Source organism: Sus scrofa, chromosome 13 (genome assembly GCF_000003025.6).
Source record: "Sus scrofa isolate TJ Tabasco breed Duroc chromosome 13, Sscrofa11.1, whole genome shotgun sequence".
NCBI classification, from domain to species: domain Eukaryota; kingdom Metazoa; phylum Chordata; class Mammalia; order Artiodactyla; family Suidae; genus Sus; species Sus scrofa.
The window spans coordinates 16,828,378-16,855,520 of NC_010455.5; the positions used below are offsets into that span (position 1 = coordinate 16,828,378).

Here is a 27,143-nt window from a genome sequence, read left to right on the forward strand (position 1 = left end):
GGGTAATTTTAGTCCCAAACACATCTGATTCAATAAAAAAATGCTTTTTGGAACACAAATGCAGGGTCAACACACCATAGCTGCTACTGTGTATGTTTCAAGTATGGAAAGTGATGTGTCTCATGCTCTGTGTATGGTGCTGGCCACCACTGGAAACCTACCTCTTTCTCTCTGTATGTCCTTTAGCTACTGCCAGTTTCTCTCCCTTCCTGTTCAATTCCCCATATGCCAACACTTCTCAATGTACAAAGGCAAGTCTATACATCTGACAGAGCAATACTTTCCAAAATCTCTCCTTTTCCTATTTTTTTCATCCTAAAACATTGCATTTCTCTCATTCTCCTTATGTATTTTGAGTTAGGTGGGAAGCTGTAATTAGATTAAATCACACTAAAGCATGATAACCCAGATATCCTGGTTTATCATGTTAATTTTTCCCAAGTAGTTCACCTTTAAAAAGAAGGTTCAGGCTAAGCCAAAGGAATTAATCCCTAATAGTGGAATATCTGGACATATTTTCTACCATCTAAGGAAATTCTCTCCTTTTTGCATATTGGCTTATCCACACTGGAAGAATTTATTTCATTCAAAGGGGACAGAAGCTGACAAATGGCTTGTATATATACACACACAAACACACACATGCATACACACACTTGTATATAACTGTAAGCTCTTAAGTATTTATGACTTCTGTTTTCAGTGTATTTCAACTCACATGATAATCATGGGCCCAAAGTCATGTTTTCCTTCTTAATCATTATTAGGCTACTTGTTTCCTTATAAGCTGAGATAGTCAGCATAAAGGCAGCAGTTTCTCATTGGACTCAAGAAATCCAGCACAGCTGATGACTCGGATGTTGGGTGATTTCAGTCTTCTAAAATGCTCCAGGGAGTGTGTGCTTTTTAAGTGTCTGTCTTCTCTGGGATGGGATATTTCCCCCACCTATAATGTTAGGTATTAGGAGCAACACTTTTGGATCTACTTCTTTTAATGCCCCCATCTCTTTATACAAGGAATGAAAATTCTTGTAGCAATGTTTATTTCTCCGCTCCAATCAAATAAGATGGTGAAGGCAAAAGCTCTTTGGAGTGCTCTGTGCTGCATTTTTATCAGTACAAGTACTCTGTTCTTGTTGCTAGAGTTCTGATCTGCAAACACTGGATAATAACTACTTACATCTTCCATTTTTCTTAAATATGTGAGGGGGGAAAAGTTGAGCCACAGGATTTTCTCTTAAAATGTATGAATTCTCTACTATGAATAATAGCTGACATTCAGCGCAAAGGTGGTGTTGCCCTGCATGGTACTAAGGCCTTTGGATGGCATGGTCTCATTTAATCTCATAGCCGCCCCCGAGGTAGGCACTGCTAGTTTCCACATCTCATGGATGACAAAACCAAGCTCAGAGAACCTGAACTCTTTGTCCAGGATCACATGACTGGTTGTAGCATTCATTATGGGCTCTGTATGAAATAAAACTGTGAGGCCTTTCCCTCCTTCTTTCCTTCGGTCTTTAGTTCCTTCTTTCTCACACTCTAACAGATGATATAGGCACATATTAAATTCAAATGCTACAAATTCGATATAGTGTAAACAAGGTCTTCCTCTTGGTCCGTGATCGTCTTCTCTGTGATTCATCCAGAGAACTGTGCATGGACATCCTAACTTGGTAAAGCATGTCACGGAGATTTTTTTTTTTTTTTTTTTTTTTTGGCCATTTCTAGGGCCGCTCCCATGGCATATGGAAGTTCCCAGGCTAGGGGTCTAATCAGAGCTGTAGCCATCGGCCTACACCAGGACCACAGCAACCTGGGATCTGAGCCGCGTCTGCAACCTACACCACAGCTCACGGCAACGCCGGATCCTTAACCCACTGAGCAAGGCCAGGCATCGAACCCGCAACCTCATGGTTCCTAGTCGGATTCGTTAGCCACTGCGCCACGATGGGAACTCCAGAGATTTTTTTTTTTAAGTCAGATTCATTGATGTGTAATTTACATAAACTCCTCCCTTTAAAGGTACTATCTGGTCCACTGAATTGTGACTAATGTATACAGCAGTGTAGCTACTACCACAAGCAAGATATAGAACGTTTTTTTGACTCCCAGTAAATTCCCTTATTCCTTTTTGCAGTCATCATTTGGGATTTTTAATTCTCGTTTTAGAAATGTGGTTGCTTTCTTCCGGTATTGGTGATCTTCCTATTACTTAACCAAGGCCATGACCTCAGTCCTCTGAAGGATGGACACGTGGGACAGCCCAGTCTCAGACAACAAGATCCCACTGTGTTCCTTTGCCTCTACAGGCACTAGGCCTAGGCTGCCCCCCCAAAGGGAAATGCCAGCTCTGCATCATCTTCTCTCTACCCATGTTGCTGGTCTGCACGCTATGCTGTCAGTGATGGTGAAGGCTTGGCAGATGGTTTGGGGGAGGGTGGGCCTCCTATCTTCACCTCTTGCAGGCTCCCCAAGGTCGGCATTTAATGATGGCTTATATGCTTGTGGTCCTGTTCACCTTATCGGAGCGTCTTTATGTTCTGTACCTGAGAAACATACAGAAAATACACTGAACATACATCTCTTAAGGCCTAGCGTAATAATTAGATTACTGTCCCCAGGTGATGATGGTGGAAAATAAGCACAGAAATTAGGGGACTTGCCCACTGTTACTCAGCTATTTATTTATTTATTTATTTAGTCTTTTTAAGGCCGCACCCACGGCCTATGGAGGTTTCCAGGGTAGGGGTCGAATCAGAGCTATAGCTGCCAGCCTATGCCACAGCCACAGCAACGCTGGATTCTTAACCCACTGAACAAAGCCAGGGATGGAAGCTGCGTCCTCATGGATGCTAGTCAGATTCATTTCTGCTGAGCCACGATGGGAACTCCTCAGCTGGTTATTTGTATAAACATACCATGTCTTTATCCATTCATCCCTTGATGGACACTGAGGTTGCTGTTGTGTCTTTCCAGCCATGAGCGATGCTGCAGGGAATACAGGAGGGCAGATATCTCGTGGAGAGCCTGCTTTCATTTCTTCAGATAAATACCCAGGAGTGGATTGCTGGGTCCTATGGTAGTTCTATTTTTTGTTTTTTGAGGAACCCCCAGACTGTTCTCCATAGTGGCCACACCAGTTGACATTCCCCCCAGCAGCATAAAAGGTTCCCTTTTCTCCACATTCTTGCCAACACTTGTTGTCTTTGTCTTGTTGGAGCTGTAACTTTTTCGTGCTGAAATGAAACCCATGCAGTTGGCTCACCCCAACAGTTCATTTTACTGACAAAAAACCAGGTTTTCTAGAGAGTGGCATGAATTTCCTAAGATCACAGTTGGTTCTCCACCTTTTGTCCACAGGAGAGTTGGAGAATTTGTCTCTATTTCAGGGAATACCATCACCTCTCCACATTCAGGTGTGTGCGGGGTGGGGGGGGTAGAGTGCTTGTTAACAGTCTTAGGCCCATGCAAGTCTGCAGAAACAGGACCTGTCGCAAACTGTGCTGAGACTCACCATTTAGGAGGTCCTAGGCAAGCCGCACAACCAAAGGCCCTACTGTTCATGGGATTGTGGGGAATGATGTTTATAAATGACAGCCAGCGGGATGCTCATCTTTTGAGAAGATCATGGTCTCCCCAGTGAGACTTTCTGGGTTCAAATCCCAACCAAGGCGTTGATAAGCTGTTTGTCCTTGGGTGAACCAATTCACCTCAGTCTTCCCCCCCTGAAAAACAGGGGTAGATATGCTCACTTTGAATAGGATTTTTTTTTTCTTTTGTGGATGACTCATCTTTTTGTCAATTCTTTGTTCAGTGGGAAGACAGTGCAGCATAAAGTTGAGGCAGAACAGGGAGCGGTGACTGGAGAACCCAAGTCTCTGCAGCTCTCCCACTTAGTCACTCTGTGCGTTGGGAGGAGTTACATGAATTCTCCAGCCTCAGTTCTCTACCAAGAGTGAATGATCCCGGACCTTAGAAAGAACTGAAAGCATCTTGATGTAGGTGAACTCAGACTCAGGACCAGCTGTCATTGAAAAAGCGTTTTATTATTTCAGAACTTTTAAGAGCAAGAGAAAACTCCTGGACAGCTCAATGACCTGGTCTGAGTTTCTTAACATCTCTGCAGCTCTGTTTTCTCCTCTCCCCTCCAGAGGTGAAAACAGCAGTTCCTTACCCCCAACCTCAGCAGATCAGTCTTGGCATTCTCCCTGCACTGGGCCCTTGGAGAGTGGGGAGGGCATTCAGACTTGCCTTTGTGTCCATCTATCCTTGTAAAAGCCCACAGGTCTCGTGATTCTCGAACCCATTCACTCACTGGAAACACCTAGGGGTGGGTCTGAGGTGCTGAGTGAGCCCCAGGCCACACCCACGCAATGCTGATGAATTGGTGTCACTTGTGGTTCGGGTGGGGCCATGTTTAAAAAGCAAGGCAATCACTGCTTTAGAGGCAGAGCCTGCATCTAATTCCACCTCTGGAACTGCCGAGGGGGGACCCCTTCCAGGGCCCCAGAGTGGGGCTGGAGTCTAACCCCAGGAAATGAAACTGCCCAGAGGAGACACGTGTGACCTGACCAAGCCAAAGATCATACTGGAAAGGGGCACCTGGGTGGAGGGCAGCAGGTAAGGGAACCCAGGAGGACTGCTCTGCTCCATGGCTCACAGTCACCTGAGTGCAATTTTTGTGAGGATAAATGAGTTTATTCATGTAGGGAACTTAGTTCCAGGCACAGAGCAATATGCAGTAAATTTCAGCTGAAAATAGTTACTGTTGTTCTGGTAGATTCAAATGCCTCCTCTTTGGGTTTTGTCAGATGAGGGAGGTACTTTGCAGTAAATTCCTTCAGCTGACTGGTGTGTAGGTACCATCCATTCTCTTGGTACCTGTGAATCCGAGGGACATACTCACTGGAAAGTGCACCGTTGAGGAAACTCTTCTCTGCATTGTACCATCACCTTGCTGAGGGAGCTGGGAGAAACTTCAGTCAGTTCTCTGCCCTGGAACGTTTTCTCCCCTCAGGAGGACATACTTGCTTCTGATCTTAAGGACACTCGGAGGCATATCTAGCAGGGGTCTGCAGACTTCTTTGCTAAAGGACCAGTTACAAAAATATCTTTGGCTTTGCAAGCCACAGAGCCTCACTGCAGCTGCTGCTGGATCTGTAAACAAGGGGACGAGACAGTGTTCCAATAAAATTTTATTTGCAAACAAGGCTTCAACCCCTGATGTAGATGACCACGTTGTGTTGTTGCATTTCTTCCTGCAACGCTAACTACCAGAAAAGCGTGAGTTATGCTTCTAGCAAGCATGTGAGCATGCATTTTGTACACTGACATCACCCCTGCTTGCCAGTGTTCCTTTATGGACCTTCCATTTGTCTGGATTCTAGCTCCTGCTTGAATTTCTTTTGGCTCCCTCCACTACATGCCCATCTCTGGGTTGCATGAGATTTTTCTTTTTTTACAGGATGGAATGAGCAGTAAATATGTCAGTTATTTCTAATTAGAAACCAGGACTCTAGAAACCACTCTGTCTCAAAGTTCACCCTACATGGTTAAGTAGAAAGTGCCCATCACCCAGAACATGCTCCTTGAGACCCTGAGTCTGCCTGCAGGGCCACAGTAGCGCAGGCGCATGCTCCCCACCTGGGAGGCTGGGAGCACTGAGTCTGGGACTCAAGCAGCCACAAAGTTTCTTTCTTTCCTCCCTCATTGTTGTCGAGTTTCTTTTAAATGAAAACAGCCTCTTTGGTTTGCAAGCCTAAAGCTGGCAGGAAGACAAATGATTTTTTTTTTTTTTTTTTTTTTTTTTTTTACAGTATCAGACACGCGGTTTCCTGTCTCTGTTTAACTCGCTAGCAGAACATCTCAGCCAGCTGGTTCCCTCTGGACCTGTTGTGACCTTAATAACGTTGCTTCCCGCCATCCAGCAGGCGTACTCCCGGTGTGGATCACGTGCCTGGGGTGTTTTATGGACTCAGCTGGGTTTCTGAGATGGGGAGGGCTTGGATGTGCTGGCCTCTTTCTCTCAAATCTCATTTTGTGTGTTTTGCTCCAGCCTCCGGCAGCTGCCTTCGTAAGGGAAGCTCTGGGTTCTTGCGTGTAAGAAATCAGCAGAATGATGGTGCTGTTGGTGTGTGGCCTTTGAACTGTGCTCTCACAGCTCAAAATAGCTGGCTCACCACTTGTGCCTTTTTGTTTCTAAAGAAACATGCCAGATTTACTTTCTGGTCTCATTGCAAAAGAAAAAAAAAAAGTGTGGCAATACGGAGGAGAAAAGTTGTTAGAAGAGGAAGAAAATTGCGGATTAAAAGTCACCCATCTCATTCTGGGGAATAGAAATCAGTTATTTGAGGGGATGACTCAGGACTGAAGGAGCCTTGGGTGGAGAATGAGTTAGGTTAGAAGCATCCTCTGCATCTGGGAACTTGGCCCGTGTCTGGCCAAGGAAATAATAAAGATCATACATGCTGGAGGGCTCTGACTCAGCCGAGTGAAGCTTAGCATGCATTTCTAGTGTCTTCAGGCAAAGCAACTGGTTTTTGTGGATTTTTATTTTCCCTAAGCAACAAAGTAAACAAAGATGTTCTGAGGCCAGATGTGGTTGCCGGCTGTGAATATTTCTACCCTTGAACCTCACTCTGACGTGAATCGCAGTAGTGTGGGATCCATTAAGGACACAGTCTGTTTCGAATCCCATCCCCTGGATGTGAGTAGCCAATAAAACAGTTGGACCAGTGAGGCTGGCGTTGCTGCCAGGCTGTGGTCAGCCATCTCTCATCTCACAGCTGCCTCCTTGTGTTCTGTAAACAACACACAGATGGGTGACAGCAAAAAGGGTCCAGGAGACTGTTTGCTACTTGACAAGTACCTCAGTGTCCCACCAGTGGAAAAACACCTGGGAGCTAACTAACCTCTGGGAAACTGACCCTTGTTTCCGCCCGTCCTGAACTCCAAGGCTTGTATTTACCTCCAGTTGGACGTCTGGCTCACTTGCTTCTGGAAAACCTTTTCTGATCCTCAGATAACTCTTGCATGCAGCTAAAATAGCAATGTTTCCAGCAATAATTATGCCTTCAAAACTAATTTATTGAAGTATAGTTGATTTACATTCACAATGTGTTAGTTTCAGGTGTACAACACAGTGACTCAGAATATATATATATATATATAATATGAAATTATTTCTCATGTTCTTTTCCATTATGGTTTATCGCAGGATACTGAATAGAGTTCCCTGTGCTCTACAGTAGGACCTTGTTGTTTATGCATCCGATATATGCTAGTTTGCCTCTTCTAACCCTAAACTCCTAGTCCTTCCCTCTCCCACCCAGTCCTCTCCCTTGGCAACCACAAGTCTGTTCTCTATTTCTGTGAGTCTATTTCTGTTTTATAGATAAGTTTATCTGCCATATTTTAGATTTCACACATTATTAACTTTTAAAGAAATCAAATTTGCATCTCTATTTAAATATATATGTGTGTATCTATGTATATATGTGTGTGTGTGTATGTATATATGAAGCTCATACTGCTGTTTCCAGCATCGATGCTGGAAATGAATCCTAAAAGTAGTGATTAAAATTCCTTCCTTGCCTTCTCTTTTCCAGATCCCATCCTAGTCTCCTGTCGGGCTGCAATAGTTGTTCTCAATCTTGGCTACACATTGGAAACACCTGAGAAGGTTTAAAAATGACTCATTAGCTAGGTCTTAGTCCTGCAGTTTCAGATTTAATTGGTCTGGGGCCTGGTGTCCAGATTAAAAAAAAAAAAACAAAACCCTCATCAAGCTCTTCTAATATGCAGCCAGTGTTAGAAACCACTGGATTCAAGACAGTTTGTTCTGCCAAATCTTTTTCTATTTTTCATCGTGTTCCTCATATAGCCTGAAACAGGATGGCAACAATTAAAGAATAGCAACCACCACAGGAAGTAGCCAAATTCAGCTCTCCAGGTTAGAGGAGGAGAAAAACAAGCACACACACACCTGCATTTCCCCCCCCCCACTCTCTGGGGAATAATAGGATTCCTTAAGAGGCAAATCACTGTGCCTTCCACACTTTGCAGGCAGTGGCTTGAGAAGGAGGCCAGGGGTCTCCCTCACTAGGCATCTGAGGTCTTAGAGCTGGTGACGTTCTACATTCAGGACAGACGTGTTTGCCATCTGGCTGTGTGACTGGGAGATGGGATGACAGAATTTGGGTGCCAGAAAACCAACCAGAGTGTGTGTGGTTCAGGTGGAGCCAGAGAGAAGACAGGAGGTGTTTTGGTGACCTGACAGGTATTGATAACATGCATAATGGATGTGCTTTTTCTAAGTAGTCTAGTCCACCTTGGAGAAGATATTAGAATAACTTAAGTGTGCTCTCTCTGCCTTCAGGTTTCCTGAAACCATGAAGGGTCCCTAGACAGGGTGGAAGATGGGATCCAGACAGGCAGCCAGGAAAAGAATGAAAGAATCGGGGCAGCTGGGAGATCATAACAAGGCCCAGGCTCCGTTAGCGATCAGAAACCCAGAACATGGAGCAGGGAATGAAAGACTCCTGCTCCCGGGAGCACAGGTCAGGCCCAGGCTCTGCCCATGGAGAACAGACATTCCTTAGACAGGTCTTGTGTCCTGGGCAAAGCCTGGCACATTGTAGGCTCTCTCCTCATGTGGGAAGTACGGTCAGCACAGGGGAAGGAGTGTCTGACGGCAATGGGAGGGTTCAGGTCTAACTGCCTGAAGTGACAGCCAGCAAGCCAGGCCTCTCAGTTGACATGACTGATGGCAGCGGAGCAGCTTATCAGGAAGCCTGCTTGGCATCTGCTCATGTGATAAAGACCCAGGGGGTTCAGAGGTGAGCTAAGGTCATTCTGAAAGTGGGGGGACCTGATGGAGAGAATCACAAGGAAACATGGGAATGACCCCGAATCTGCTCTCATTGGGAAGAGTGCTGAGCCCCACTGGTCTACACTGATTACCTTCCAAGTGTCAGAGCTGGGTCTGGAGAAACATCACAGAGAAGCTGGCAAAGCCAGAACAATTTCAGAGAACAGATTACTTTATACTTAGAAAAGGGACCCGGCCTGTTATGGGTGCCTGCTCTGGGCTGGGAAGGCAGATTTTAGGGTCTGATAAATATGTCAGGCTTCAGAGTCTGATAAATAGGTCTTTCTCGGGGTGATGGAAGAAAACAGAGATATTCAACCTGAAAAAGAGATGATTTAGGGAAACGGCTTAAATGCCCACAGCAGTTTGAGAGCTCCCATCCCATGGAAGAGAATCTTCATGTGGTCTTTTGCTTTGGACTTACAGGAGGGCCATATTTGACTTCTTGTAATGAATATGTTTTATTTATTTATGTATGTATACAGTTTGGCCACACCCAGAGCATATGGAATTTCCCAGGCCAGGAATAGAACCATCCCACACGCCGCAGCAGTGGCAATGCCAGATCCTTAACCTGCTGAGCCACCGGGGAACTCCAGGAATATGTTTCAAAACATCCCAATGTTTAGACTTTATCCTAATAGGTCTGCAACTCTCTCTTTTGGGATTAGAGTATGGGGTGACTTAGAGAGGAGCAGAGTCCTTCTGTTAGGGCATTTCTGCCAGGAGTTCCCTGTGCCTCTCAGGAATATTCCAGAAGAGGTTGGCATACTGGGTTAGGCTACTCGTCAGGCCCTTTCATTGGGGGCAGGGGGGAACTAATGTAAAGGAGACTGGAATGGGATGTGAATAGCTTAGTTTTGAAGTAGGTGCATTTAGAATAAAATAATCAAATGGACTGGAAAGAAGAATCCTTCCATTATTTAGGGAAAAATAGTCTCAAAGGAAGTCTGTCTAGAATGTCACACAGTGCTGTCCATATGCTGGAAGTTAAATTAAGCCCTGCATGCCCAGTGAGCCACTGTCCTTCTGTTGTTGAATTAAAATGATTTTTTATTGTTTGCCTGAATTTAATTGTTTGCTTTTTCTAGAGATGATGGATGGGGAATTATATCTCATTCTGCACTCCTCCTGCAGTTAATTGGCTAGAATGTTCTCTTGGACCGTCTTCTCATTGGCTAGCACTGAATACGATTGTATGAGGGCTTTGCAAACAAGCCCACCACGAATTTTCACTGTAAGAGGGAAATGACTCTGGCAGAATCCTAAGGGACTTGGTCTATGTTTGCTGAAGCCATGCTTCTCAGACTTCCTTTGTAAATGAATCACCTAGAGAACTTGGCCAAATGCAGATTCTGATGCAGCTGTGTAAAAGAGGGCTGAGACTCTGCATGTCCAGTACGTTCCCAGGGGATGCTTGCTGATGTTGCTGATCTGGGGACACACTTGGCATAGCAGGTTGCCAAGAGATTCTTGTTGTGCCATGCCACGGATATTTTTAAAGATGCAGAAAATATGCAAAATATTGCAACTCTGAAGATAGAAGGTTTATACATAGTAACTCTCGAGTTAGAAAGTATATATGTAGTATGATGGATTGGGGTGTGTGCATGTGAGACGGAGATGGGGCAAGGACAGAGGAAAGCTGATAGGATGTGGGGTGTGACAGAATAAAGAGGCAATTTGCTTTGCTCCTTAAGGTCCTCTGTCTTTCCCACAGGGATCCCAGCATGTCTGTGCCTGGCCGGGGCTATGACTCAGTAACTCTTTCTTTGTATGTTGAAAGAATATACTTGGAACATAGACAGTGAATGTTTAGAGGATATCAGTAACTTTTGTTCACTTTCATCATTGTCTTTATTATAACCAGGTCCAGCTTCACTAGACATGTGGTAAAACTGAGTTATGTCTCTGGGAAAATGGAATCCAAACCAAACAGCCAAAAAGCACCTGTCTCCCTTCTCTCAGTGTAGCCAGACTGATTCCCTCCATAGCCTTCTACTCTTTTTTTTTTTTTTTTTTTTTTAAATTAAGTATAGTTGATTTACAGTCTTGTGTTAGGGTCAGACACAGCAAAGTGATTCAGATATATAACTGAATATGTATATGAAACACTAGATATGTATTTTTTCAGTTTCCTTTCCCTTATCGGTTATTACAAAATAGTGAGTATAGTTCCCTGTGCCATACTGTAGAACATTATGCTCTTATTGTTTATCTGTTACATAGTAGAGTCTGCCTGTTAATCCCCAACTCCTAATTTATCCCTTCCCTATCGCCTTCCCCCTTTGGTAACCATAAATGGTTTTCTGTCTGTGAGTCTGTTTCTGTTTTGTAAATAAGTTCATTTGTATCATTTTTTTCAGATTCCACTTCTAAGTGGTAACATGATATTTGTCTTTTTCTGACTTCATTTAGTGAGATCATTTCTAGGTCCATCCATGTTGCCGCAAATGGCATTATTTCATTCTTTTTATGGCTCAGTAGCAGTGCACTTATACATGTACCACATTTTTGTCCATTTCTCTGCTGATGGACATTTAGGTTGCTTCCACATCTTAGCTATTGAAAATAGTGATGCAGTGAACATTGGGGTGCATGTATCTTTTCTAGTTGTGGTTTTCGCAGGATATATGCCCAGGAGTGGGGCTGGATCCTATGGTTGTATTTTTAGTTTTCTGAGGAACGTCCATGCTGGCCTCCATAATGGCTGCACCAATTTACATTCCCACCAATAGTGTAAGAGGGTTCTCTTCTCTCTTTCTGTGTTTTCACTTCAGACTCTTCAGTATATGCTGTGTTAAATTCATCTTTGACAAGGTTGTGATAAACTCATCCTGCACCTCTCAGAGTCATGAGGGAAAAGGTTTCTCTAAAATCAGCATTATCACACAACATGCTACAAAAAAAAGCAAAGCCCACTGCAATCAGACCACATACCTAGAGATACTTTAAATGCTTCTTTACTTGGTTGAGATTTTTTTTTCCTGGTGGGAAATCGATGAAACGTTATTAATTAAACCATTTTAAAAGAAAAAGTCTATCATAAAATCATAGCAACTTACATTTATTGAACACTTTCTATCTTAAAGGTGTAACACCTAAGTACTTGACAAACACTGTCTTTTTTAAGCCTTGCAACCCAGGGGGTATGGTTCTGGGTTGTCGTCATGATACAGGTAGGAAGCTGAGACCCCCCAGTCACACAGGAAATAGCAAAGCTGGGTCTAAGATCAGAGCCCCAGGTTTTAAAAACCAACTTACACACTTCTAAATATTCAGAATGGTGTTTCTCAATTTTTGACTCGCAGAATGTACTTTGATTATTCTTCAGACTTTGTTGCCTGATGAAATATTACCCATTTGAATCTAGAAGTATTTTTTTCATTCAAATTCTCAAAAAAAGGCAGCTTCTCTGTGTACATTGAGAAAAATTATGAAATGGGTTCTCAGCTCAACGTGGTGTCTTCATTTAGAGGTTAAAGAAGTAATAACATGAAAGTACATTACTTAGATTGTAGTCTTAGGGAGCTCAGGAGCAGCCCCCTTCCAAGAGCTGCAGGGACTTCAGGATGTGAAATATAGCCACTGTTGTGCAATATCCTGCTAAATCATTTCAAGAGAGTAAGTGACCTTAAACCCTAGGAAGCAAACACAGTGTTGTACAGAGAGAGGATTCCAGGCTATCGCAAAGACTTGGGATAAAAATCCTCAAATAAGCTGTTTTTTTGGTTGTTTGGTTGGTTGGTTGGGTTTTTTTTTTAAATGTATTTTGTGTTAGTCTCTCTGGAAAGTATAGGGGTTTTGACTGAAAGTAAGTGTGCTTTTAATATTGAGAATTTCTTGTCTTTCTAATACTAAACCATCCCTTACATATAGATTAAATCATCAGAAAAGCCACCGCCTATCAGTGGACCTGTTTGTATAGTAGATAAGCTGGTGCAATGACATTTTTTTTTTTCTTCTTTTGGTGCAATGACATTTAAAGATGAGGGAACATAGATCAGGTATAAAGGACCAGGTGACATGAGACTATGGATGCATACATGTTTTTTTTGTTTTTTTTTGTTTTTTTTTTTTTTTTTTATCTGGTACCACACATTCTACCAGATTACTATGCTGGTTGGGATCTGCAATTCATGGTACATAGAAATAGCTGTAGTTAGCATTAGTGCCTGAACTGTTCTCTAGTCTTTCTTTCTTTCTTTTCTTTTCTTTTTCTTTCTTTTCTTTTTTTTTTTTTTTTTTGCGCCACATTGCGGCATGCTAAAGTGCCCAGCCCAGGGATTGAACCCAAGCCGCAGCAGCAACTCAAGCTGCTGCAGTGACAATACTGGATCCCTAACTTGCTGTGCCACTAGAGATCTCTCTGAACTGATTTTCAAAGGAATACATTTAAAGTTTCCCAATTCAGGAGTTCCATTGTGGCTCTGCAGTAACAAACCCAAATAGCATCTATGAGGACATGGGTTCCATTCCTGGCCTTACTCAGTGGGTTAAGGATCCAGTGTTGTGGTGAGCTATGGTGTAGGTCACAGATACAGCTTGGATCCCGCATTGCTGTGGCTGTGGTGTAGGCAGGCAGCTATAGCTCCGATTCAACCCCTGGCCTGGGAACCTCCATATGCTGCAGGTGCAGTCCTAAAAAGCAAAAAAAAAAAAAAAAAGTTTCCTGATTTGAACAAGGTTTGCTGAAGATTGTTGGTACATATTCCTATGGAAGCTTTATTATACACTTTCTCTGAATCTGCTGAATTGATCATATAGTCAAATTATTAATGTGATCAGTTTTGTTTTCCTTGTGTATTTGTTTTTTAATTTATATCCACTGCTGAATTTGGGATTTAGAATTCATTTTGAAATCATTTTTATTTATTATTCATGTTTTTTGGCTGCACCCATGGCAGACATAAGTTCCCAGGCCAGGGACGGAGAACTGCGCCACAGCAGTAACAACACTGGATCCTTAACCCACTAGGCCATCAGGGAACTTCCCAGAATTCATTTTTAAAATCATGGTATATGAGTGGATTGTTTTTTACTTTTCTTACATTCTTCTTATCTTCTTGGGTTGTCCTGTTTTCAAAGAATGAAGGAGCTGTGCTATGTTTTCCTAGTCACTGGTAGAGTTTGTGAAAATTGAAGCGACCTGTTTCTTGAAAATTTGGTAGCTCTCAGCCTCAGCTGGGACTGGCATGTTTAGGGGCTTTGAGGGGAACATTGTTGCTCAAATGTTTTTGGCTACTTTTTTCCCAATTTTTACTGGAAAAAATTTAAACTTGCAGAAAAGTTGAAAGAATGGAACAATGAGTCCCTCTATGCCCCTTTCCCCTCTCTCTGCTTATCACGTGTTAACAGTTTACCACCTTCTCATTTGTGTGTGAGCGTGTGTTACAGTCCATATTCAAACTTCCCCATCACTCTCAGGCTGCTGCTGTGCACATTTGGGATCCAGTCAAGGACCACGCATGGCATTTGGTTATTTTGCCTCTTCATTGTTTCTTGTTTTTTCTGTGACTTTGACTTGAAACAGGTGGGCCACTGATTTCGTAGAGGCACATTCTGGATTTATCTGATGGTTCCCACTTATTTGGATTCTGATTGAACATTTTTGTAAGGATTCTACTGGCATTTTTATTGTTGGATGTTTTTGGGGGGTGGACAGTTCTACAACAATCAAATTCTGACATGTATGTTCAGTCATGAATACCAAGAAGAGAAATTTGACGGTAAAAGGCTTTAGAGGGAATGAAAAATTAGGGTTATATTGTACGAGGATTTTGAACTACTTAATTTCTTTAATATGCATAGCATTATTCAGGTTTTTCTTGGATTGGTTTTAGTGAGTTACACATAAAAACTTTTAGGACTTTGACCAATATCGCTTAAGTTTTCAAACTTATTGGCAAAAAGTTTTTCAGATCCTCTGAATCTTAGCTATTATGCCTGTGATTGTGCCTCCTTGGGGGCCTCTGCCTTTTGCTCCATATCCATTTCCCTGAGGTTTGCATCTTGTATAGGTCATTATACACCTCATTTGGGGTGTTGTTGATTTCTTCTTCTTGTATCATTGTTTTCTATTCCATCAATTTCAACTATTGACTTTCTCTTTCCTTCAGGTCTGTCATCTTGTCCTTTTTTAAAATGTTCCTGGTGAGCCCTCTGTTGGCTGAAGATCCTGGGAGCTTCTATAAGCATCCTTCTTAAGTTAAACCACCCTTCCAGCTCGCCACTAACTGCCATGCCAGCCCCCACCCCTGCCCCCGCCATGACCATGACCCCACTCTACACTTCTGTGAAACAGGGGTGATGATACAGATCAAGCAGTGTGGCTGCAAGGGTTTGAAATAATCCATGTGAAACACAGTGCTTGGCATTTAGCAGGTTCTCAATAAATGAAGCTGTGCTTTTAAATATTACAGTTCATGTAATGACTTGAGACAGGAAATTCTCCCTTCCCCCAAGCATATCTCTCTCGAGCACAGTTTCCTTCTGTGGATCTCGGCCAGCTGCATATATATCCTGTTGCTTTAGATGAACATGTTGGCTTGTGAAAATCTCTGTGGTTAGAGTCACTGCCAGCTTCAGGCATCTCTGTGGTTGTCCTGTGGTATTCACCACTGCACCGAGGTGGATGGAAAAAGAGCATCTAGATCCCTTTCTGTTGCTTGGATAAATTAGTATCTTGGTAAAATTGTCCCTAAACTCTTTCATTGAGGAGAGAAATTGCAGAATTAATTTAAATACTAAAGTAAAAGCCTATCTTTCAAATTCAGCTATGTTGACTTGGTTTTTATTAGGATGCACGAACCAACATACATAGGCAGTTTTACTGTTGACCTTAATATCTTTTTTACTATGTAATTTTTTTTAAAAAATTAATGAATTATAGAGGTTCAGTTTCAAGTTTCTTTTAGCAACTAGTATTGAATTTGGGCCTGAGGACTTGAAAGACCCTGGGAGCGACCTCTTTTCATTGTGGTGTGCGTGTGTATGTGGTGTGCGTGCGTGCGTGCGTGCGTGCGTGTGTGTGTGTGTGTGTGTGATTAGGCAACTTGTTTACTTTTCAGTCACTCAAGAGGAACCTATGCCATGGAATTTCCCCCTGAGGTTTTCTGCCAGTCTGTATTTTTTTGTGGCGTACTCACATTTATCTTTGACATTTGTCCTTAAAAAATATTAAGATTCTGACATTTGCAAATAGCTCATTTGCACCTCAATTTGGCTTCTCTACATGGGACGCATTTGGTTGGAAATTTTCAAAATTATTAAAGGAAACTTTGGGCTCACTGCTAGGGAGAGAGCTTGGTGGCGTGGAAGAGCCACACAGACCCGCAGGATAAGGGCTCCTCTGCTGGCTCTTGGTGAATCCTTGGAACTCTCCCCCCCACCCCACTCCCTCCCCACCTCCCTGCATCAGGGACCACCCCCACTTCTCACGAGAACTTCTGTTTTTCTTCAGTTCCCATCTTTCCTGTAGTTGCTTTGTCCCATCTCATTTCAGCTTCTGGTCCCACTCATCCTTGGTCCTATTCAATCCTGTCGGTGTGACTGAGGATTTAGGCTTTCAAGATTCAGTCACCAAATGGTTTCTTTCTTTTTTTTTTTTTTCTTTATTATTATTATTTTTTTTTTTGCTTTCTAGGGCCTCACCCATGGCACATGGAAGTTCCCAGGTTAGGGGTCGAATTGGAGCTGTAGCCACCAGCCTATGCCACAGCCACAGCAACGTGGGATCCGAGCAGCGTCTGCGACTTACACCACAGCGCATGGCAACCCCGGATCCTTAAGCTACTGAGTGAAGCCAGGGATTGAACCTGTGTCCTCATGGATCCTAGTCAGATTCTTTTCCACTGGGCCAGGATGGGAACTCCTCCATATCTTTTTAAAACACTAATATATCTTTCTCCAAAATAATTGGTTGCTGAAATTCTGATGTTCAGGGGTTACTTTTCAAGCATCAAATAGACATAAGACCTAAGGTTTTCATTTAGAATATATGGTCTGTGGAAGGTGCCACTTACCCTTAGAACTTATTTAGAATAGGTAGTGATAGTATTGAACCCAGACACTCCCAGTTGACGTGTTACCAGCTTTGTTTCTCACTGTGCTTCGTTAAGTGATGACACCAAATACCGTTTAGGTAATGGGTTCCCTTTGAGAGGTGATCTCCATTCTATGTCATCACCTTTTTTTCCTCACACACCTCTGTCTGGGTCCAAACCATCTACCTAAACTCCTCCTTCGATTCCTGTGTGCCCAGTGTTCAGTATGGTTCTCTTGCTCATCCTCAGGCAGATTCGTTATTCTTACTTCCTCACATAACATTCCCTCTGCTGTCACTGGCTGCTTCCTGTCCTTCACTGGCCAGCTCAATGACAGTCCTCGCCACGGCACCATCCCATTTCTCCGTCTTTCCCACACTCCACCGTACATGAGCGCATGCATTTGCTCCCAGCCCAGACTGCTGGATGTCCCCAGGCAGGTGTAGACACATCCTGACTCCTCTGCTGGGTCACCCCCGCTTTGAGGGCTGTGCCATCCTCTAGTAGGGCCTCAGGAAAGCTGTGTTTAATGAAAGAATCTCGTTTCTGAGGAATTCTCCTTAATGGGCACCTCTGAGAGAAAATGAATGACATAAAACAATACAATTCGGCCTCCATGTCCAGTGGAGACAGGTGAGCAGAAAGCTCTCCCTGAACTACCTGAGCTACCTCTCCCCGCCCACCTCCATCCCCATTCTTCCTTCCCAGAAGAAAGCCAACCAGAGCCAATCAAGACCAGCTCTCGAATCAGAGTTAGAGGAACACGACCCTGGAGTGATGTAGCTGGTGCTGCGGGCTCCCCTCCAGCACCCACAGGGCCTGCTTCAGTGGTGGAAGGCAGGAAACTGGCTGCTCTTCTTTAACTTCTTTCACTAATGAGTCCATTGTTGCCACTAAGGATTCTGTTCTGTGAAGCTACGAATCACGTGATGCTGAAAAGTGAAACACTGGGTGGATAATGTTAGTCAGGCAACCAACTTCCAAAGAGACCTTACCCTTGCTACAGACTCCACTCCCCCAACCAACAGGCTCAGAGCTGATGTTTCATGGTAGCCTGGATATTGATCAGAACAGGCCATGTTGGAGTTTGGAAAAGAGCAGAGACAACGGCAGGACCATGTGTCTTTATTTTCACCAGGTAGCATGTATGTGAGCATTTGGGAGGCAGGAGTCGTCATTCTTTCTATATTCCCAAAGCCTCGTGCAGTGTTTGGTGCTTAGTTAGCACTCAGTAAATGCTTTGTCCATTTCCTCAATGCCTGAATACTTGTAGGCACTGGTTATGGTCCTAGAGGAGAAATACATGGTCCCTGCCAGTGTGGTGCTCTCAGCCGGCCAGTGATGGGGAAGTAGGGAAAGAGATAGGAATCCAAAAAGTAGAGTTGTAGTTATTTAAATCAAATTGTGCTCACTCATTACATAGGAAAAGGTGGCGTGCTATGAAAATGTATAAAATGGAACATTTTCCCAGGTTTTCCTAGATTTCCTTTAGGGAATGACACTTAGGCTGAGTTTGTGGTTTTTTGTTTTTTGTTTGCTTTTTGGAGCAGAGGAAGGACTGTGCAAGGAAAATGGGTGGCTCATGCCCCCCAAAACCACAAACTTCTGGAGGGTTTTCAGCAAAGTGTTTTTATTGAGGTATAATAGATTTACAATGTTGTGTTAATTTCCGCTTTACAGGAATGTGACTCAGTTATACTAAGTTTATGCAATGTGACTCAGTTATATATATATATATATATATATATATATATTCTTTTTCATATTCTTTTCCATTATAGTTTATCAGAGGATATTGGATATAGTTCTCTGTACTACATAGTAGAACCTTGTTGCTTATCCAGTCTGTATGTAATACTTTGCATCTGCTAATCCCAAACTCCCACTCCTTTCCTCCCACACTGCCTTCCCTCTTGGCAACCACAAGCCTGTTCTCAATGTCAGACTGTTTCTGTTTCATAAATAGGTTCATTTGTATCATATATATATATATATATATATATATTTTTTTTTTTTTAGGGCCGCACCCCCAGCACATGGAAGTTCCCAGGCTGGGTGTCCAATTGGAGCTATAGCTGTCAGCCTCATATTTTAGATTCCATAACTGATATCATACGATATTTTGCTTTCTGACTTCTTCACTTAGTTTGATAATCTCTAGGTCGATCCATGTTGTTGTAGACAGCATTATTTCATTCTTCTTTATGGGTGATAAATAATCCATTATATATATAATATATAATAATGTAATACTATTATAATAATATAACATATATATACTACATAATTATATAGATTATATATATACACACCCACACGTATATATCTCCCACATCTTCTTTATCCATTCCTCTGCTGGTGGTCATCCAGTTTGTTCCCATGTCCTGGCAATTATGAGCAGTGCCAGCAAAGCATTTTTAAAGGTCAGGTGAGGGAAGGAGGTCCCACGGTATGTGACCTGCTCATGCACAATTCTCTGGTTGATGTTGGGTTTTGAGGGAAGAGTAAGAGGCATTGACTAGATGACACAGAGGCAGAGGAGACTGGACAAGGGCACTCTAGCATCCATCCTAGGAATACAAGTTACCATATGTTATCCATAAAAGCTATGCAGATGGTAAAACCTATGCTGCCCAAGGTGTGGACCCACTTCCCTCCACTGTGCACCCACTGAACCAACTCCTTCTCTCCTGTGTTTCCACTGCAGAGTATGCCACCAACAACCCCGACTTGCTGTTAGTCATCTTCCAAGTGACAGGTGTCAGCCTCCTGCCACCACTAGGCATCGCCATCGCCGTCATCATCACCTTCTACTGCTACCGTGTCCACCGGCAGCAGAAGCTGAGCCCATCCTGGGACTCAGGGAAGCCGCGGAAGCTGATGGAGTTCAGTGAGCACCTGGCCATCATCCTGGAGGATGACCGCTCCGACATCAGCTCCACCTGTGCCAACAACATCAACCACAACACGGAACTGCTGCCCATCGAGCTGGACACCCTGGTGGGCAAAGGGCGCTTTGCCGAGGTCTATAAGGCCAAGCTGAGGCAGAACACATCTGAGCAGTTCGAGACCGTGGCTGTCAAGATCTTCCCCTATGAGGAGTATGCCTCCTGGAAGACAGAGAAGGACATCTTCTCGGACATCAACCTCAAGCACGAGAACATCCTGCAGTTCCTGACAGCTGAGGAACGCAAGACAGAGCTGGGCAAGCAGTACTGGCTGATCACTGCCTTCCACGCCAAGGGCAACCTGCAGGAGTATCTGACGCGCCACGTCATCAGCTGGGAGGACCTCCGCAGGCTGGGCGGCTCGCTGGCCCGTGGCATTGCACACCTGCACAGCGACCACACCCTGTGCGGCCGGCCCAAGATGCCCATCGTGCACAGGGACCTCAAGAGCTCCAACATCCTGGTCAAAGGTGACCTCACCTGCTGCCTCTGTGACTTCGGCCTCTCCCTGCGGCTGGACCCCACTCTGTCAGTGGATGACTTGGCCAACAGTGGGCAGGTAGGGTGGCTCAGTTCCCTCCCCTTGGTCCTTCCCCCCCCCGCCCCCGCTATCTCCATCAGCCCTGAGCTCAGACACTTGTCCAGGGATCCAGCCAAGCGAGCAGTTAACCCTGGCCATGTCCCATGCTCCTGCCAGGGAGCCTTTGTCGACCAACAGCTTTTCTCTTCCTGTTCCTAGATCCTTCCCAGTTCAGGATGGGCTTTTTCTCCTTGAGTCAATCCTCATGTCTCTCCCATTTGGACATTTTTTTTTTTTTTTGCTTCCAACCCTGCTAGTACTGTATCTTTATCTGTTTTTTTCTCCGGTCTTAGGATTGTACTCAGCCCTTTCTGCTCTGTACTCTTGGTCCTTATATGGGTTTCTTTTTTATCATTCTAGAAGGCAGTTTCCTTGAAGTCCAAATCCATATCCATTTGGTCCCACCCAGCACAATGCCTTGAACAGGGAAAGTGATCAATGAGTATTTGTGGAGTGAGTGAGGGGTGAAGGAACAGTTCCCCTTTTGAAACATCTCAAATTAAAACCAAAACCTTTCTGGCTAAGGAGCTATTAGGAACAGACGAAAATTACCATCATCCTTTATGAAAGTTGGCCCTGTGTTTCACATGCCGGACCAGCTGTGGATTAGAGTGGTGTCTTGCGAGCATATTGCCCTTCTAGCCAAGTGGAGAGATGTGCTTTTGAAACCTCTAGGCTCTGCTCAGGCAGCCCTCAGGGTCCATGACTGCACATTCAGTATTGACGTAAACATGTTGAAACAGATTAACTGGCCACAGGGTAAGGAGTCATGCAATGACTGATTAAAAGAATTTTTTTTTCTAATGCATTGCAATAAAAAACATTATTTGGGATACTATTATCAACTGATAGATATTCCCTGGATCTTTGGCAAGGCAGGGCTTCATTGCTATTTAGTCAGTCTGTACATGCTGCATTATGAAACATTCAAGTAATTTTTTTTTTCCCCTAGAAATATGTTTTTTTCTTTTTTCCTATGTATTGCAGAATTTTCAGAATATCAGTCATCATTCAAATAAAACGACATGGCATACCCATGACATACCCATCAAAATTATAAAATGATCCACGTTTGGACTTTTAATGGAAATACTTTCATACAATTCAATTTAGCAGAGATTTTATGAAATTATACGACATCCTGGGGACATCAGAATATGCCATGGGGTACACAAAGAAGATTGAACTCAAGTGGCAAAAAATTAATGGCAGTTATTATTTTCACCATCTACCTTGAAGCTTCAAGAATGAAAATGTATTTAATTTACAAAAACAAAAGTAAATATCAAAAGTATCACCATCGTCATCTCAGGTTCTCTGCAGGGATGTTATTATATACATAATAGGATGACATGTGTCAGGGGGCTAGACAAAGCAGCTCTGGGGATTGGTATTTCCTTATTTTGGCATTTTTTTTCTTGATATTCTTTAACAGGTTTTCAGGGAGAGAACACCTACTTTAAAAAAAATACTTACAAAAACTGTGCTTTTCTGTGCAGGTCTCATTATTTGTAAAAGCACTGTGCTTTTAAAGACCAACTACCCAAGTAGGGGACAAACAGCAGCTATATGTTGAAAAGAGACATGCAGTTGGCATGCAGTGATGGGCTTCAATGTCTGCTTTTGCTTTAGGTGGGAACTGCAAGATACATGGCTCCTGAAGTCCTAGAGTCCAGGATGAATTTGGAGAATGTTGAGTCCTTCAAGCAGACGGATGTCTACTCCATGGCTCTGGTGCTCTGGGAGATGACGTCTCGCTGCAACGCGGTGGGAGGTAGGCATGGACCACCGCCATGGCACCCTGGTACCTGACACGCCCTCCAAAATGATGTCATGCCCTTTGCTTCAGCACAATTCCAGGGAGACAAAAGAGTTAATCTGCAGTGAGAGCCAATTGAGATCTGGTAGGACACAGCCCTTCCAGAATGAAAGCCAGGTTTGGAGCATAGAGTGTTGCCTCTCCTTTCTTGAAGTATAATTACTTTTCTCTTGACCCATCTCTCCTCAGATATTTATATCTTTGGCAAGAGATGAACACTAGTAATATTTATAAGAATTATTTCTGTTTCTCAGATCAATTCCACTTTTCAGAAAAGCATCTGAGTTTTGTTTCTTTTTGTATTTCAAGGTTTTTTTCAGAATTATAAGGTCCAGGAAATGGCTTTGACTCAAAATTTACTTTTATGGATATAACTTTCCTTGGAGGGAGAAACAAGCAGACTGGTTTGATACATTTGTTTAGATTTTGAGAAATGTAGTGAAGAGGGGGCTCCTGAGGAATGCAGTGTTCTTCGGAGGCATGGGGGCGATGTCACTGTTTGAGTATTGTCCCCTGATCTTCCTGGAGCTGAGAATAGCTGATGTCTACATCACTTTATCTTGTTCTGACTCTCCTCTCAATGGTTTCCATGGGTCTTAGTTCTCGTCTTAGGAATGTATGTATCCCAGCCGGTTCCTGGCTGGATGCTAAGTCAAGCCAAGCTAACTCCAGTGTTCTTTTTAACCTTTTGTTTTGTAATGATTTCTGACTCACAGAAGCATTGCATGGGTAGTACAGGGAGTTCCTATATGCCCTTTACCCAGCTTCCTCTCATAGTAACATCTTGCCTAAACCAAGGACAGCCGTGGAAGGCAGGAAATGGACATCAGTCCCTTAATTGACCTATAGGACTTGCTCGGATTCTCAAGCCCCGACCCATGGGGAACAGGATCCACTCCAGGATTCCACGGGACCTTAGCGTGCCGGCCACCTCAGTCATCTCCTTCGGTGTGTGGCAGTGACTCAGGCTGTGTTTCTTTTGTGACCTTGACACTTGAGAAGAATTCAGACCAGTTATGTCATAGATGGTCTCTCATGTTGGGTTTCTCTGATGTCTTCTCATGATTAGATTGGGACCGTGCATTATTTTAGGCAAGAACAACACAGAAATGTCCTTGTGCCCTTCTCAGGGTGTCACATGGGGAAGGAGATGTCAGTTTTCGTCCAATTTTAGCACACAGTGAAGGTGTCTCCATGTGACACCTTCTCCCTGTGAAGACACTACCTTTTCCATTTGTAATTAATACATACCTTGTGGGCAGGTACTTTGACAAAATACCTGTTTAGTCAGGATACTAACCCTGTTTTTTGTTTTTTTTTGTTTTGTTTTTTGGTCTTTTTGCCATTTCTTGGGCTGCTTCCGCGGCATGCATATGGAAGTTCCCAGGCTAGGAGTCTAATCGGAGCTGTAGCTGCCGGCCTACGCCAGAGCCACAGCAACGCAGAATACAAGCCGAGTCTGCGACCTATATCACAGCTCATGGCAACGACGGATCTTTAACCCACTGAGCAAGGGCAGGGATCGAACCCACAACCTCATGGTTCCTAGTTGAATTCATTAACCACTGCGCCACAACGGGAACTCCCTAACCCTGTTTTTTTTTAATCATAATTTTACCTGCTCATTTTAGGATCTATCAATAGTTATTGCCAGTGACAGATATTACTATAACATTTCCCTTCTTCATTTACTCGTGATATTCTACTTAAGAAATATCTGTCCTTCCTCTCACCAGTCCCTGCTATTTATTCACTTACCTCTGTATTTATGTCAGTATGGACTTGTGGGTATTTTTTTATTCTGTGGGTATTTAATATCATCAATATTATTTAGTTGTTCAGGTTACAACAGCTTTGGTCACTGGGCCAACCTCCCCAGCATTTTGCTCCAAGCGAGTCTGGTTGGCACCATTGCCAGCTCTGATAATTCCTCCTGTCGAGAACTTTCTTAGCGGACCCTCCAGGGGGGTCCGGGTCACCCCCTCCTGATGGCAGCTTTGCTGTCCCATCCCCTGTTTCCCTGGGTCCCTGCACAAGGACAGCACTTGCTGTCTGGCTGACTCTGTTATTTTCTGGTTTCCTGCCTGAAATGTCTTCCCCCACAGCTCTTCCAAAAGTAACTTAGTTTTTCCTTGCATGGTGAAATTTGTTTTACCAAGTTTCAGTCACTGAGAATCATTTTCTGCATGAAAGTTTTGACAGTTCCAGAATGAGTACTTAGACCAGACCCGTAGGAGTTGTTTAAGAGACGATGCTGTTATCACTGTCAGAAGAGATTTACCTAGATTTCTATCTCTCTCTTAGCCTTTCAAGCCCTTCATTGTGTAAACATGAGCCAGAGACCGTGTCTGTCTCCCCCCATCTCTGCCGCCAGCTTAAGGCCCAATGTGAACTCCCTGCATCCACGGTTATCAATGACTGAAGCCCTTTCCTGTTGATATTTGCTGAGTGTGGAAGAATCCGAGCTAATAGGGAGGAGCTGAGTTCACCGGCTTTTACGAGGACTAAAACGGGATGCAGTATAAACAAGTTTGGCCAAGGAAGGAACAGGTCTCATTTGTTCAACTAGTCTCAAAAAACCTTTCCGAACCTTTAGGAGAAGAACAGATGGCTTTGGGGAACCGGCAAGAGGCCATCCCAGTTCTCATTTTGTCTGATCGTAAGCCCACAGTACTGTTTCTCCCATCTCCGCTCAGGCTGCAAAAGTCAAAGTTAGTTGTGTAGCTTCACTTTGGTCCAACAGACTGCCCTTCGCTTGATTAGGTGTGTGAACTCAAATATCAAGCCCTTTCTTTTACCTTCTTTTAAAAGTATTGTTTTTCTGTTTTGAGTTTTGTGTGTGTGAGCCTCAAAAACCTTAAAGGCAGATTTGTAGCTTAGTCTGAATTTCAGACTGTTATGTTTAAAGAGTCTCTTGGAAGGTACTTTAAAGACTGGAGTTAGGATGTGTTCCTTCCTACAACAGGTAGGAGGGACAGGTTTTTCCGTCAAGAATCTTGCTGTCGGAGTTCCTGTTGGGCACGCAGAAACAAATCTGACTAGTATCCATGAAGATGTGGGTTTAATCCCTGGCCTCACTCAGTGGGTTGAGGGAGGATCCGGCATTGCCATGAGCTGTGGTATAGCAGACATAGCTCGGATCTGGTTTTGCTGTGGCTGTGGTGTAGGCTGGCAGCTGCAGCTCTGATTCAACCCCTAGCCTGGGAACATCCATACACTGGAGGTACAGCCCTAAAAAGCAAAAAAGCAAAAATGAATCTTGCTGGCTACTGGTGAAACAGACTTGTTTTTTTTCTTACTTTCAGAAAAAATTAATTTAGGGTGATCCCTTTGTAGCACAGTGGAAACAATCCAACTAGTATCATGAGGATGTGGGTTCGATCCCTGGCCTCACTCAGTGGGTTAAGGATTTGGCATTGCTGTGGCTGTGGCATAGGCTGGCAGCTGTGTCTCTGATTTGACACCTAGGCTGGGAACTTCCATATGCCACAAGTGTGGCCCTAAATAGCATTAAAAGTAATTTATATTTTATACCGGAGTATAATTGACTTATAACATTGTGTTAGTTTCTGATGTACAGCAAAGTGATTCAGTTACAGATTTACATATATCCATTCCTTTTCAGATTCTTTTCCCATATAGTTATTACAGAATATTGAGTATTGAGTAGATTTCCCTGTGCTATACTGTAGGTCCTTTTTGGTTATGTATTTTATATATAGTAGGGTTTATAATGTTAATAGCAAATTCCTAGTTTATTCCCTACCACCACCACTTTCCCCTTTGGTAACCACACGTTTGTTTTCTATGTCTGTTAGTCTGTTTCTATTTTAGATAAGTTCGTTTGTGTCATATTTTAGATTCCACACATAAGAGATAGCATATGATATTTGGCTGACTTCACTCAGTATTATCATCTTTAGGTTTATCCATGTTGGTGCAAATGGCATTATTTCATTCTTTTTGATGCCTGAATAATATTCCATTGTGTTTATGTACCACATCTTCTTAATCCATTCCTGTTGTGGACATTTAGGTTGCTTCCATGCCTTGGCTATTGTAAATAGGGCTTCAGTGAATATTGGGGTGCGTGTATTTTTTCAAATTCGTGTTTTCTTTGAATATACACCCATGAGTAGGATCACTGGATCATATGGTAGTTCTATTTTTAGTTTTTTAAGGAAGCTCCATAGTGTTTTTTCCATAGTGGCTAGGCCAATTTCCATTCTCACCAACCATGTAGGAGGGTGCCCTTCTCTCCACACCTTTTCCAGCATGTATAGTTTGTAGACTTTTTATGGTTTCACTTCTCAAAGTTCCCCACAGGTGATTTCCTCTCTCCTCTGGGTGAGTCTCAGTTAACTGAATCCCAAGGCTATTAAATTCTGTAGCATGTTGTAGCCTCACTGCCTTAAAGTTGGAGATAACTTCCTTATCCTTGTTTCTCTGAAGGTAACGTATTCATTCATTCATTTACTCCATCAATATTTATTGAGTACCTCCTTCGTGGCAGGCATCATTCAGGCATGCTGAGGATATAGCAGTGAAAAAAAACAGTTTCTTTCCTCAAGGGACAGGGTATCTAGTGAAGATCTAATATTCTAGAAAGACAAGTAATGCACAGATAGATGTAAAATAATAACTTAGGAGTGGGGGTGGGTGTGATGATTGTGGAAAGAAAAACAAAGCAGAATTAGGGGATAGGTATTGATAGGTGTTATTTCACATACTTGAGTTGTCTGAAAATATACAAAAGAAAAACAAGAAAGTAAGGTTTTTCTGGTTGTTTGAGAAGGGAGCAAGGTGGAAAGAGGTGACAGGAATGTTACTGTTTTATAAAGAAGGAGAAAAGTCACGAAACTGCCTTTCCTCCAAGGACAAA

At 43.2% G+C, this 27,143-nt stretch overlaps 1 protein-coding gene across 1 annotated transcript in view; it reads left to right on the top strand.

Annotated features, from left to right (window-relative positions):
• Nucleotides 1-27,143, top strand: part of TGFBR2 (transforming growth factor beta receptor 2) — a 91,459-nt gene that overhangs the window by 44,008 nt on the left and 20,308 nt on the right. Inside the window, exons 4-5 of the mRNA XM_021071493.1 lie at nucleotides 19,622-20,421; nucleotides 22,075-22,216. Of these exons, the coding sequence (XP_020927152.1) occupies nucleotides 19,622-20,421; nucleotides 22,075-22,216 (942 nt within the window). The remainder of the gene's footprint in view (nucleotides 1-19,621; nucleotides 20,422-22,074; nucleotides 22,217-27,143) is intronic.